The sequence below is a fragment of the Staurois parvus genome, unplaced genomic scaffold (assembly GCF_062004578.1).
Source record: "Staurois parvus isolate SC_StPar_1 unplaced genomic scaffold, SC_StPar_1.0 ptg000155l, whole genome shotgun sequence".
In the NCBI taxonomy this organism is placed as follows: domain Eukaryota; kingdom Metazoa; phylum Chordata; class Amphibia; order Anura; family Ranidae; genus Staurois; species Staurois parvus.
Window position 1 is genome coordinate 11,982,935 of NW_028317951.1, and position 14,615 is coordinate 11,997,549.

At 39.5% G+C, this 14,615-nt stretch overlaps 1 protein-coding gene across 1 annotated transcript in view; it reads right to left on the bottom strand.

Moving 5' to 3' along the window:
* The window catches only part of SERPINI2 (serpin family I member 2), a 42,566-nt gene that overhangs the window by 17,447 nt on the left and 10,504 nt on the right, over positions 1-14,615 (bottom strand). Inside the window, exons 3-5 of the mRNA XM_089675674.1 lie at positions 9,452-9,646; positions 4,764-4,956; positions 1,520-1,617 (exon numbers count right to left, since the gene is read on the bottom strand). Of these exons, the coding sequence (XP_089531800.1) occupies positions 1,520-1,617; positions 4,764-4,956; positions 9,452-9,646 (486 nt within the window). The remainder of the gene's footprint in view (positions 1-1,519; positions 1,618-4,763; positions 4,957-9,451; positions 9,647-14,615) is intronic.

Consider the following 14,615-nt stretch of genomic DNA (forward strand, 5'->3'; position numbering starts at 1 on the left):
GGATATCCTGGTTTGCTGTAGTGAGCACTGCACCTGTTTTCTAATCACTGCTTGCTGGTTGTTTTGCAACACTGCACCTCAGGTCTCTGCAGAGCACATCTGACCTAATCAGTATGGGGGGTGCCTACTCACTCTGTAGATGGGGAACTTTCGTGAAAGCGCTCACTAATGCCTGGGACCAGGGGGGCCACAGTCGTGCAAGAAGGTGGCACTCCATACTTAGAAGTGAGCCGTAAACCTTGCACAATTACATAATAAAGCTGAGGCTTTGTACTGTGAGACACTCATTCCCATGACACTGTACACCTTATCCTATTGAATGCAGCATTTTGAAGGGTACACTGCAGAGCCTGTGTCCTGGCCCACCAGCCTAACTTTTATTGCCACCTCGCACCCAGTGACAATGTGGAGGTCCCGCCATGCACTAAGCGTGGACCTCTGTGCTTGGTCAAGTAAATCCTTTGACTCTCCCATACCTCCCACTCTCCCACTAGGTCCATCTGTGCTGCAGATTCTGTCCTGAATACAGTAGGGGCACAAACCTCTAGGGAGGGAGTGAGAGCACCCTCGCTACCAGATGAGCCATTACCCATGCCCAGTACCACTTTCCCACTGGCTGACTGCCATAGCATTCCCACCAGTCCTGGTTACCCACAGAAACCATGTTAGACATGACTTCCTGTCAACTCTTCTGTGTGGTTAACCTCTCCATGGTGGCTTTTCCTCTCCTTCCCATGCGTGTATTATAGGCCCTGTTTTTTGGATACGCCATGTAACTAAATACACCGCTTTTGTAGGAACTTCAGACCAGGCAGGAGACAAATAATGGCACTTTACTGAAATTTCCAACAACACAGTCCATGCAGAAAAGTTGGACAAGAAACATAATAACAGTTCTGAACTAACTTGGGCTTTAGGTTCATATCTTCACAAAGTAAAATCCTTCCATTAAGTCCACTGCTGGTGGGTCCCTGGTCTCAGGCAGAATCCCGTTGGATGACCCAGCTGGATGACACAGTGCAGCAGTCCATCCCCTCCAGTCCCATGAGGGTGATCTGGACCTGGAGCTGGCCAAACTCTCCAATAGCCCCTCCCCTTGTATTTATGGGCCCACAGCAAGCAGCAGGACCATGAATACCCGGGAAAAAGAATAGAATCACCTTAACCCTTTTCCAGCTCTGAGCAGCCTGAACTCAATACACAAGGAGCAGTAGAATTGATACCAGACACCCCTCAAAGTGCAGACAGGGCAAAAGAAAGCATTCCCTAGTATCCCATAAGCACCCGCTTACAAATAAATCTTTAGTAGACTTCTTAACATTCAGTCTGTTCATAAAAGTAATGGACCTTGGATTAAAAGTCTGTAAAGAAGGCCACATTTTAGCTCCTGTAATTCCAGGAAGTCAAAAGAGCTTTTGATTTAAAGAGTACAACATAACTTTTAAGTGAATGTGATCAAAGATCTGGGTCAGAAATGTTTGTAGGCACCTTAACTTTTTTAATAACATTTATATGTCACCTGTTATTCCTGAAAGATCGCAGTTCTGGTCGAACAGATTGGTCACTTTTAAATTCAGCAGAGCATGCTTTAAGTCTACTTTCTGTTCTATTTTAAACCTGCAAAAAGATTTTTAAAAATACAGAATATTCAAATGACACATTTATGTAACCTATCACTTTCAGAACTTATTGTTGGTGTGTATTTATGCCATATCCATTAAGTAAACCATAATAGTGACATGCAACACTGAGAATTACAAAAGCAGACATAGTAGTAGTGCATGTACCAAATTTAACATTCATTTCTCAAATTGTTCTTTTCTTAGCACAAAATTGAATATGACTGGTAATATTGAGGCATCACATGCAGTTCTCACCTTAGACCAGCCTTTATCAACCAGGGTGCCCAGACACCCTGGGGTGCCTTGAGATTTCTTCAGGGGTGCCTTGGCAAAATGTCTAAAAATTGTCCAAAACTTGCATACAAGCCAGTGGGTGGAACAAGCCTGCCTTTTAGTTACACAAAGCCACAGGTTTTCATGGCTCACCATTACGACCTTCTAGCTGCTGACGTCCTGACAACCAATTGCATCATCAGTTGATAAGGAGGATGTCAGCTGCCTGCACAGCATCCTAGTTTGAACCTCTCCTGCCCCTCTCCAGCAGTACTGGGGTCACATTAGCACAGTGATGGATAAAAACTGAGGGAGAGGAGAAACACTGGATTACTACTCAGTACCAGTGTGCAGAAGTGTATATGCTGTGGAACAATAAATCACCTCTAATGTTGGGTATCCTATATGTATGGATGTTGCTGTATTATATAAAGCTATTAGCATAGTTCTTTACATTTTAGCATGGGGTGCCCTTTTAAAATTATGGACAGTCTACAGGCACCCTGTCCTTTAAAGTTATGGACAGGGTACCTCAGGACTGTCCATAATTTTAAAGGGTGCCTTGACTGAAAAAAGGTTGAGAAACACTGCCTTAGACACATTGATAAATTACTCTATATGTTTTATTCATAGGCCCATTAAAGCAAAGCCAAGTCAAGGATTGTATCATTGTTTTATAAAAAAAACTGAGGCTTATGACATAAACCACTAACGTTTGGCAATTGTAGCACCCTCCTAGTCAGGTGTTAGGATTTGTATAGTTAGGTTCAGCATAGCGGAGTTTCTCTGCTTACCAGAGAGGCTGTCAGGTAAGTTCAGTGTGGTATTCTGCTTAACAGAGTGCTGTGATTGTTTAGTTAGGTTAGCTCATGAGGCTTTGGTGCTCCTGAGTTCTGCCCGCCTTCAGGAACGTATGAGAGCTTTCCAGAACATGGGTAGAGATTAGGCAAATGAACAGCATAAATATAGATACAGCTCTGGCCAATTGCAAAGGAAGTAAGTCCCGTTGCATGCTGGGAGTGGCATTTATGTTCTGTGAGCACATGGGTTCAGCATTCTTCCTGGGAGGGGATTTAACAGCCAGCCTGGAGACATGTGGCCTCAGGTGGGTCGACCTGAGGGTCTGAAGTTAGAGAGAGTGACCCTGGTTCTACAGTAAGATGAATGAGGGGAGCTGTCTGTCAAAGATTTGTTTGGTATCACTGGAGAGAGAGTCACTTGGAAAATTGGAAGGACTCTGAACTTTGCTATCCCTCTGGTGCTTGATTGTCAGCGTGGGTCTGAGAAAAGGGAACACTGGCTAGTGTTCTGAACAGCTTGTCCAACGGTTGCTACTACAAAGGACTTTGCTTAGTTCTATTACTTATAAACTGCTATAGTCCATGTCAGGGCTCTCTCCTTGGCAAAGGTGTTAGGAGACCTGGCACCCCTGCCAGTACCTTGCATGAACGCAGAAGTTCACATCGGCTCAAATTTGGCACCAAACGGCCTTTATAAGGAAGCCCTGCACTACTCTCAGGTGCTGAAAGATCTCTGGCTTCCCAGTACCTTGTTCCTGTTTCCTGTGTTATTGTGATCTGTGATTTTCTGATACCGATTCGGCTTGCTCTTGGACCTGACTTCTCTGCTTAACCTCTAAACTGACCTTGGCTTGGCTAACGGATATTCCCTCTTTGCTCCTCTGTGTATGACATCAGCTATCCCATCTGACTACATGTGCTCTGATTCCCACCTGATACCTGATATCGGCTATGAACTGGCTATCCTGTGATCCTCTGTTTCCCGGAAGGCTTGCATACCTCGCACAGGCACCACCTGTCTGCAGATCCCATCTCAGTGCATCAGCTGTGCTCCTGGGTGGACCACCAACAAGCACTCCTACAGGCGACCTGTGCCACTGTGGGACTGACTCCTGCTGTCCCACTCTCAGGGGGTCAGGAACTTAGCCGCAAGGGAAGTCCTCTTTCCATTGGCCTCTAACACCAGGTACGTCAGTCCACCATAACAGACCTGTACCTGAGGAGTTCAGCAACTACTACTACTGCTAAAGGAGCTTTGCTCACTCCTAAACTACTTGTTGCTACACTTTAGGGAAGTCTGCTACCTGCTTTCAGTCAGGACTTCAATACTGCTTAACTAAGAGATCAGCTAGATGTCCTCAGTGTGAATAGTTCTCATTTTGGAGTATCCTACTACAATTCCCCATTCCTATCCCTAATAAAACTCCAAAAGCAAACATTCCCTAGACTGGTCATTGAAGACAATGAGCAGAAGTGTGTGTGTGTGTATTTGGCTGAAGAAATACAATGTGCCTGGCTGCAGAACGAAGTAAGGATAAACCAGGCCCTCGCAAGGGTAGCGATACACAATAGAATGGAAGGAGTATATCTGTGAAGGTATTTACAGAGTTATATGGGTAAAATAACCAGGTTGGATAAAGTTAAAGTTATACTGTACATTTTATGAATCACTATGTAGAGTAAGAGCTGGAAATCCTTTAGATATGCATGGTGTTCTTTGGTAGGGTTATGTATTGCATTGCGAACAAGGAGGGGGTCTTATAAATTATTACATGTACATTGTACTGGTTAGATGATTAGCTGGTGATACTCTGTCAATATGATTAGTAACACTGAACTATGTTGGCGACATTCTAATCTGAATAGCCACAAGGCGAGCTATGGTTTCTGATGAAGTGTCATAACCCATTTTACAAGGTGGTACATGAGAGAAGGTATGAATGAGTCCATGAAAAATCTAAATGCTACCAGAATTGGCACCTTATCTTTATCTAACTTAAGATTTAAGTTGAACCATATGCTTTACATCTCAAGTTAGAGTATAGAAAACATTTAAATGTTAACTCACCTAGGCAAGCTAATTTCCACTGTCTCCTGTGTCATCTTAGTCTTCCATTCTCTTAGTACTGGTTTTGTCAACGTTTTTTCAAGAGCCTCTATTTCCACATTTTCTGCTGGGAGAGCTAATACTAAGCTGATCTTGTCTCCTTTATATGGAAGTTCCAATACCTGGTATTCCAAATCATTCTCAGAAAAATATCCTAATAAAATAAAAAAAAAACATAAAGCAAAGTGAATCTGATGTAAGGGTACACTGCGATGTAATCAGGGTGTATTTTATAGCACTAAATTGTGATGGTTTTTCACATACAATGTACTTCTTAGCAATTATGCTCATTATTGAAAATTCAGCCCTGCTGATTTCATTCACTTCAGATGCCCCACAATGTAGAGTTATAGAGATTTAAAGCGGTATTAAACCCAAAACCAAAAAATGTGATATATTGCAGCTTACCAATCATTAGATGTGATGGTTGCATTAGTTTTTGGGATTTTTTTAAGCTTTTTTCCCTTCTGTTGTTACCTGGTGATCTTGCCAGTAACACTAGAGTGCCCCCACTCTGGATAAATGAGCACAGTGGCACCTTTTGGACAGCAGCAATGTCAATGTAGGGGGAGATTTAAGTAGCAGATTTAAATATGCTAACAAATTGAAGCCAAACTCCAACTAATACTTTATAAGCAGTTACAGTAAACTTTTTTTGAGAAAAGGTTTTTACATAAATAAAATTTGATTGTTGTAAGCACCCCTGTAAACGGTAAATTGTTTGTCTCATCTTTCTAACAGATACATTCTGCTGGAGAACTTGTTCTTGTGAAAAAACACTTACTTACTGGCTGGATCACAAGATGAAAATAGAGGAAAGAATGCCTAAAAAAGAAAATGAATGCAGCCATCATATCTAAGAATTGGTAAGGTGCAACATGATAAATGTTTGCTTTTTGGTTTAATACCGCTTTAAAGCTTATCTCCAGGCATTTTTATAGTCCCCTAGCAGGAGTTTAAAACAAAAAAGCAGCTCTGGCTACAATACTAACCACCCCTCTGGCACTATTACATCTAGTAATTCCTTCCCTCCACTAGATGTCCTCAGTCTTCCAGCTTGAATGACAGTGTCATTAAACCTGGAAGACTGAAAATACGCTTAGAGTGCAAGGAATCTTGGATCTGCCCTAATTGGCCCTAAAACTTACTAGTGATGAATTCAGCATTGTTCTTTGAATCACTGAAGACCCACCCATAACTGGAGATCTTAGGAGAAAAACGAACTGTATATGAAACAAGTACAAATTGAGGCATTGGATTAAAACCAATCAGTAGATCATTCAAATTGTGATTAAGACACAGTGGCTCTGGTAAGGCTGTTCTCAACAAAAAAAGTGTCCCCAAAACAGGAATCCTGTATTTGAAGAGAAAAATGCACACTATCCAGTGAGAGTACCAAACAAAGGTCCAAACACTTTCAATATCAATATTTGTTCACCAGGAGACAACGAAGAACAGCCAAAGCATTTCAGAGACCCAATGATCTCCAAAGATTGGAGGACTTTTAGGCCTGGTTCACACTAGTGAAATTTCAGATGTGACTTGAGTCACACCGATACCCATGACAAGGAAAATCATGTTGTTTTCAATGGTGTCTGTTCACATCAATGTAACTCAGCACAGAGCAATTTTGGAAAAGGTTCGTGTACTACTTTGGTACGATTTCAGTGTGATTTTGGCCATATAGAATATACAATTCTTATCAAAGCTGCATCCAAATTTCATCCAAGTAGCACTATATATTCACATTGAAAGTAGGATCATAATTATATTGAAGCTGTTTGAACCTAGCCTAAAGCTGCACAATCACCAAGGTTTCATTGTTTTCATCATATAAAATTAGACCTGACAAAGACCAGTAAAGCAATGGATTAGCATAGATGCTGCCCTTCTGAATGCACCAAGTTTTTTTTTCTATATTTACATAGCAAAGTGAATGTTCATTTATTTATTGAATAAAGCAAAGCTGTATTTACTTCAGTTATGCAGCCATGAACAAGGCATAGTCCTGTGCATTTGGCTGAACTCTCAAAGTGAACACAGCTTCAACTTATGATCGAAACAAAGTAATTACTCTCTACCCCTTTAGTAGATCAACACTGTATTATGTTTACAGTGTAGAATCGGGCCCAGACTCGTTTTATAACTCTCTCTTTCACCAAAGAAGCTGATGTGCCTAGCAGTATATATGGGCTACCTTGGCTTCCTCTGATCTTCTCAATCGAGTTCAGATCCAACTAAAATTCTATCTATACTGATTCTTTTTATAAAGTGGGGAAAATAATTATTTGATCCCCTGCAGATTTTGTAAATTTGCCCACTTACAAAGAAATGAAGGGTCTATATTTTTTATCATAGGTGTATTTTAAATGCTAGAGACCAAATATCACCCAAAAATCCAGAAACAAAACATGATACAAATGTTGTAAACTGAGTTGAGGTTCAGTGAGTAAAATAAGTATTTGATCCCCCCCCAACCTACAATAATTCTGGCTCTGACAGACTGGCTATGTGCTCCTTTGGTACACAGATTAGTCCTGTCAATAAAAGAAGGTGCTTCTAACGACAACTCGTTATGTGTATAAAAGACGCCTGTCCACAGAATCTCTTTTTTGGGCACCACCAAGGGCAAGACCAAAGAGCTTATTATTATTATTATACAGGATTTATATAGCACCAATAGTTTGCTCAGCACTTTAAGAGCTGTCAAAGGACATCAGGGACAAGACTGTAGACCTGCAACACAGCAGGAATGGGCTACTAGCCTATCAGCTAGAATCTTGGTGAGAATGAGACAACTTGTGGAGCTATTATTCTTAAATGGAAGAAATAAAAAATAACCATCAATCGCTCGGTCTGTAGTTCCATGCAAGATTTCACCTCATGGGGTAAGGATGATTATGAGAAAAGTGAGGGATCAGCCAAGAACTACATGGGAGGAGCTTGTGAATGATCTCAAGGCAGTTGGGACCACAGTCACCATACAAACCATTGGTAACACAATACGCTGCCATGGACTGAAATCCTGCAGTGCCCTCAAGGTCCCCCTCCTCAAGAAGGCACATGAACAGGCCCATCTGAAGTTTGCCAATGAACATCTAAATGATTCAGAGAAGGATTGGGAGAAAGTGTTGTGGTCAGATGAGATCAAAATTGAGCTATTTAGCATTAACTCAACCCGCCGTGCTTGGAAGAAGAACAATGCTGACTATGAACCTAAGAACACCATCCCTACAGTCAAGCACAGAGGTGGAAACATTATGCTTTGGGGCTGTTTCTCTGCTAAAGGTACAGGCCAATTTTGCCACATTGAGGGGCCAATGGATGGGCTATGTATTGTAAAATCTTGGATCAAAACCTTCTTCCTTCAGCCAGAACACTGAAGATGGGTTGCAAATGGGTCTTCCAGTGTGACAATGATCCAAAACATACCGCCAAGCAAACAAGGTAGTGGCTCAAAAAGCAGCACATTAAGGTCCTGGAGTAGCCTAACCAGTCTCCAGACCTTAATTCTATAGACCATTCATGGAGGGAGCTGAAACTTCGTGCTGCCAAGTGACAGACAAGAAACCTTAACATTTAAAGAAGATCTGTAAATAAGAGTGGACCAAAATCCCTCCTGAGATGTTTGCAAACCTGGTTTGCTAACTATGGCACTAATTCATAAAAAGAACATTGGGGAACTGGAGAAAGTACAGAGAAGGGCAACAAAACTGATAAGAGGCATGGAGGAACTCAGCTATGAGGAAAGATTAGAGGAACTGAATTTATTCTCTCTGGAGAAGAGAAGATTAAGGGGGGATATGATCAACATGTATAAATACATCAGTGGTTCATATAGTTAACTCGTTGTAGAGTTATTCGCCCTGAGGTCATCACAGAGGACAAGGGGGCACTCTTTACGTCTGGAGGAAAATACATTTAAACTCCAAATACGGAAAGGTTTCTTCACAGTAAGAGCTGTGAAAATGTGGAGTAGACTCCCTCAAGAGTTGGTTCTGGCCAGCTCAGTGGATTGCTTTAAAAAAGGCCTGGATTCTTTCTTGGATACACAGAATATAACTGGTTACTATTTATAGCTAAAGTTAATCCATGGAATATCTGATTTTTTCTCAGGAATTTTTTCCCCTGCAAAAGCAAATTGGATCATGCTTTGCTGGGTTTTTTGCCTTCCTCTGGATCAACTGTGGGTGAAATTATAACTTTTTTTTTTTCAGCCAGACTAACTATGTAACTGGTAACCAACCACAAGAAACATAATATAACATTTGTATCGTGTTTTTTTCTGGATTTCTGGTTGATATTCTGTCTCTATCATTTAAAATACACATATGATAAAAATTATAGACCCTTCATTTCTTTGTAAGTGGGCAAAAATCTGCAGCGGATCAAATAATTATTTTCCCACTATACATAGTAGCAAAATATATCATAGCCCAGCAAGCTGAGCTTGATTGTGAATAGAATCTGTAGTTAATAGCTAGGTAGTCTAAGGCAGTTACATTTTGTTCTTGAACAGATTGGATTAAACAGAAAACATAGCTTTTGGGTGTTTCTGCTTCATTGCTCTCCCATCTGTTAAAAGCAACATCAAAATTTGTTAAGTGTACTATATACTAAACATGCTTTTTCTTGAACACTTGAATTACCGATGTTTGTTGTTGTTTGGAGGTGCATCATTGGTATCTTGGTTACATTGCCTTTCTTTACTTTGAAGTCTTGTGGATGAGTGGCATCTGGGCTAAACTTGTGTTTCCATTCTCCTCTGAAATAAACAGCGTTGACCAAAACAAGTTTTGACAGTGGTTCAAAATCTCCACTTGAAAACATGTGTTTGATTTTACCTGGACAAAGAATGGCAAAAAAATATTAAATAATATAACTGGTTCTATTTAGAAGAGCTGTGTGAGCCAATTGTAAACCCTATTCTAAAAGGCACCTTTTTGTTAAAGATTTTTGGGTGACGTGCATGGCAATCATTTATAAACTTGTGGTTTTCATTTGGAAAAAAAGATATCATGTTTTGAAAAGGTTTGTCTTGCATTTGATTTTCCTGACATTTTTGTCAATAGATTTTACCAGCATCCATTTAAGAAATTGAATTACTTGATGACAATAAAGAGAAATACATACAAAATCCTTAGCAATTCCAAAAGCACTACAAAACCTAGCTCATATAATACACAAAATTACTTGGCTAAATTTATTAAGGAAACATGGCTGTACAAACTGTAAATATGGTTATTCCAAAGTAAGCATGTTACTAATAATTCCTATTCCAATTCATAACTAACAAGGAGAGGTGTATTTGGGAAGGGCAATGCTATAAAAGTGCATAAAAGAAAATGATCTAACAACCAATTCAACTGCCCAGTAAATGGGACTGATTTTATTCTTTTATATTCTTCAAACTGCCAATTTATTTAACTAATATTTGCTTTCTTTATTTATAACATTATTTAATTAAAGTAGATGTAAACCCTTACAAGCCTTAGATGATACACTGAGATGAAACAAATCCTTTTACATATGCAAGTTGTATTTTTTTTTATTTTCAGCAACCTCTTCTCTACATCTGTTTAATGTCCAGAATTTACACAGCATCTCTGAGCTTCCAGAGGCAGGGGGAGGGGATCTGGCATTACAGAGAGGAGAGCTGAGTGTAATCTGAGACCTGAGAGAAAGGAAGGGACACACCACCCCTACACAATCTCCTGGCTTTGTGCAGGCGCTTTCCTCCCCATCCTATGGAGCCAGCACAACCTGTTAGAAATGATTCATGCAGATAGTAGAGAAATGCGAATTCAGACAAAAATCACAGTTCTTTGGATTGAAGCAAGTACACACTATAGAAGGAGAGGCTTGTTCATTTTTCATGTCAGAGGTTTACAACCACTTTAAGACCTTCATCACCTTCAAGGCTTCATCACATTAGGTGTATACATTTTATATATATATATATATATATATATATATATATATATATATGAATATATATAATTTGTTTTTTATAGCTTCTCAGCTGGAGCCAGCTACTGGCCATAAATATTATATTTCTATATTATATAAGAGGCTTGTTTATGAACATTCCTCTATGCAGTAGCTGAAACATAAAAAGAAAGCATTCAAGCCATTTCTTTATCACGTGTAATGTAGTTCTAGAATTTTGAAAGATAGCAGCTTTGAAAATAGCAAAGTAAACTCTCCCAGCATGTACTTATGTCTAGCTGTAATTGTGAGAAGAGAACATGTGGGCTCGATTTATCTCACTGACCAGTGATGCATTGAGAGAAATACTTGGTTACCAGGATATTTTTCTGTGGTCTTATGTGAAAGGTTATACAAATGAACAGATGGGACCTCTGGAGTTACTGCACACGGTGGTTGAAGGCTGAGTGTGATGCTAAGGGAAAAATTGTTTATTTTTATGAACAGTTCCTTAAACGAGGATTGTCTTGTTAATTTCATATACTCAGTATCATGAAAATGACCAAATTACTTACAAACCTCTTAACCTTAACAGGATTCAAAAACAACCTTTAGCAAGAGAGTTTCCTGGAATCACAGAGAATTTGCTGTCTTTTCTATATATTTGAGAACACGGCTACTGTAGTCTTGTTCATAACTTATCATTTATCATGCTCACTTACCATTTTCCTCATCTCTTATTAATCATCCTTCATCATCTCTTGCTCGTCACTTTTTCTGCACCACTTATCCCTCACTGTTCACTTCTCATCAGTTATCTTGACTTGGAGTCTTCTATCATCAATTTACTGCTTATATTGTACCACTCATACCTTGCCATACAGCAATTCTCATATATTTGCTTCACATATCACACACTTGAATGGCCTGGCAACTTCTGGAATTTCACGGTGCCAAAAGATGGTAGTCAGAGGGCTCTCTTGCTAAATGAGTATTTTCTAGCATTGATAATATACACATGCAGGGTTGAATAGCTCACACACTCCTCCAAAATATAGCATTGAACTTTATTATCACCAAAACAAATAACCAAAGAAGAATAAGGTCGATACTTCATTAACAATTTAAAATGCAACGATGTCTAGTTGCCAATATCCCTGGAAAATGAGGACACTTTCCCACACCAAGCAAAAAATAATGGTGTTCTTTTCATTGTATCTGCCATGGCATCTTATGTGTTGTCCCTTTTCTGCTGAAACATGGCTGGTGTTGGACAATATGGAAATTGTGTCCAGCAGAAGGAGGGACACGTGGAAGCTATAAATGTTGTACAGTGTAGCAAACAATCAGATTTTGTTCCACTGAAGTCATGTCAGTACATGTCAAATATGACTCTAAAGAAAGGGCATGGCCTTGAAACATGTTAGTGTTTAGTGGAGGTATAACTTTCACCAAGTATACAACTTTGGTCCCTCTTTTTCACAGTGAGAGAATGTTCAGCAACTGGTGGCATGATTAGGTGGTCCTGTGGATATTGTTCTTTGGTAATATGCCCTGATCAAGTCAATTCATTGTAAGTGCAATCATATACTTTTTAATTTTATTAAAATGGTTTAAAGGCTAAAGTGTTGATAAATCTGTGACCCTGTAATTCACTATATCTGGTCTCCCACAGTACATAGAACACGAAAATGCAATTATTTTAGTAAATCTAAACAGCTAAATAACTTTTCTCATCAGCAGTTAAAGTAGTCTTGTGACTTATATCAGTGTCCAGCAGAGCACTGGTTAAAGCTTGTAGCAGGAGTTTTCATTTTCCCCTGATTGTCTCATGAGGCTGCATAACCCTTGACCCTCTGTCTGGACAGCACTGATTGGCCCTGTACTAATCGAAACACACCAAACTGAGCATGTGCTGCTTGCCCCAAGGCTCTGTTCTATCAGCAGATGGATTGGGGACAGTAGAAGAAGGGGAGCATCAGAGAAGACATGATCAAACATCCTTTTTTACACAATGCAGAGGATTAACCCCATAGGCTCCATAGCGAGTATAACAAGCATGCTTTACTACATATACAGACTGATTTTACTGTTGTGGGTTTAGTAACACTTAAGTTTACCTTTTCCAGGAAATAGCCTACACAGTTAAGGGGCCCATTCAGATATTAAAAAAGTGTGTATCTTTGTTAAATGTTCATTAATTTATTACATAAAAAAAAAGATTGCCATACTAATAGATATAATACTATATCCTTGTAATATCTCCGACTCACTTACAATGAAGTGTGGATCATAAACCTAGTAATACTTGGAAAAACAAAGTGGCAGTTGGCTGTGCGGGTTTGCACTAGTCAACTGCCACTTTGTTTTTTCATTAATTTATTACCATACTTATAGGCCATGCTGGCAACCCTGGAAGCCTAGAGGAAGAATTCCCAGTTCGCAATACCCAAGTCCTACCTTGTTGCTAGAACATTCATTTTTATAACGTTGGGAATGAGCATTCAATGGTTTTCACATTCTAGCAACAAATCAGCCAGACTTTCAGGAGGGCCCAAATGGCCTACTGGATTGACAATAAAATTCATGAACATTTTTAAAAGCTGCACATTTTTAACCGCTTCCCGCCCAGCCTATAATAGAATGACAGCCAAGCGGGAGTGCTGCCATCCTGGGTGGACATCATAAGATGTCCTTCCAGGATCAAGCCACGCTGCAGCTCAATCTGTTACCTGCTGTGTCCACCAAACACAGTGGATGACAAATCAGTGTACTGGGCCACTATTGGTACCACGTGATTGCTGTGACCAGTCATAGCAGATCACTAAGGGATTGTACACAATGAATGCTTTCCATTATTAGCCATTCAGTGTGTACTATTGTGTTTATTTCTGTGATTGGTCACAGTGATTACATGTTGCAGACAGGGTCAATCACAGTGCATCTGTACTTTGTGATAGCTGTGGCCAACCACAAATCCTAATCACCTCCCCAGAGTAGTATAGCGTCACTATAGTAATACTGTACTGGTCTGGTCACAGTATGTAAAAGAATTGTAAATATATATATATATATATATATAGAAAAAACCCACATTTTTAAAATTTCCTTGTTTTCCACAGAACTGTGACAAACAATTACAACTAACCATGCCTCTTACTAAATACCTTGGACTGTCCACTTTCCAAAAAGCGGTAATGGGGTATATGTATCATTTGTATCTTCCAGGCATTCTTGGGCCTCAAGAAATTAGATTGGCTGTCAGTACATCACGACTGATCAATTTTCAAATATATACCATAGTTTGTGGACTCTATAACTTTCTCACAACTTTTTTGAAAAGTTGTGGTCTTTTTTAGTTTATTTAGCCAACGATAAAAAAACAGTGGTGAATAAATACCTCCAAAAGAAAGCTCTATTTGTGTTAAAAAAAAAAGCCCTAAAGATTTATTTTAAGTACAGTGTTGCATGACCGAGTAATTTTCATTCAAAGTGTGACAGCTCTGAAAGCTGAAAATTGGCCTGGGAGGGAAGGGGGTGAAAGTGTCTGGTATTGAAATGGTAAATATACTGTATCTACTGGGGTCCCTTGACTGCATAGACTATTTTCTAGAACAGGTCAACTTACCCCTTAATCTGCACTATCCAGTGCTTTCTCTTTCTATTCTTGATATCAGGGAATGTTGCTTTAGGTTATAATACAAAAACATCACAAATGCAGTTTTCACTTGAACCAATAGATTCCCTATGTTAGGTCTACTACAGTAACAACTAATCTGGTAGGGACACTTAAAAAGTATTTGAATGGTTTGTATCTGTTTTTTTTCCTTTGATTTGCATTATGCTAGAGGCATAGTATAAAGCTCAAACAACTATGTATTACTA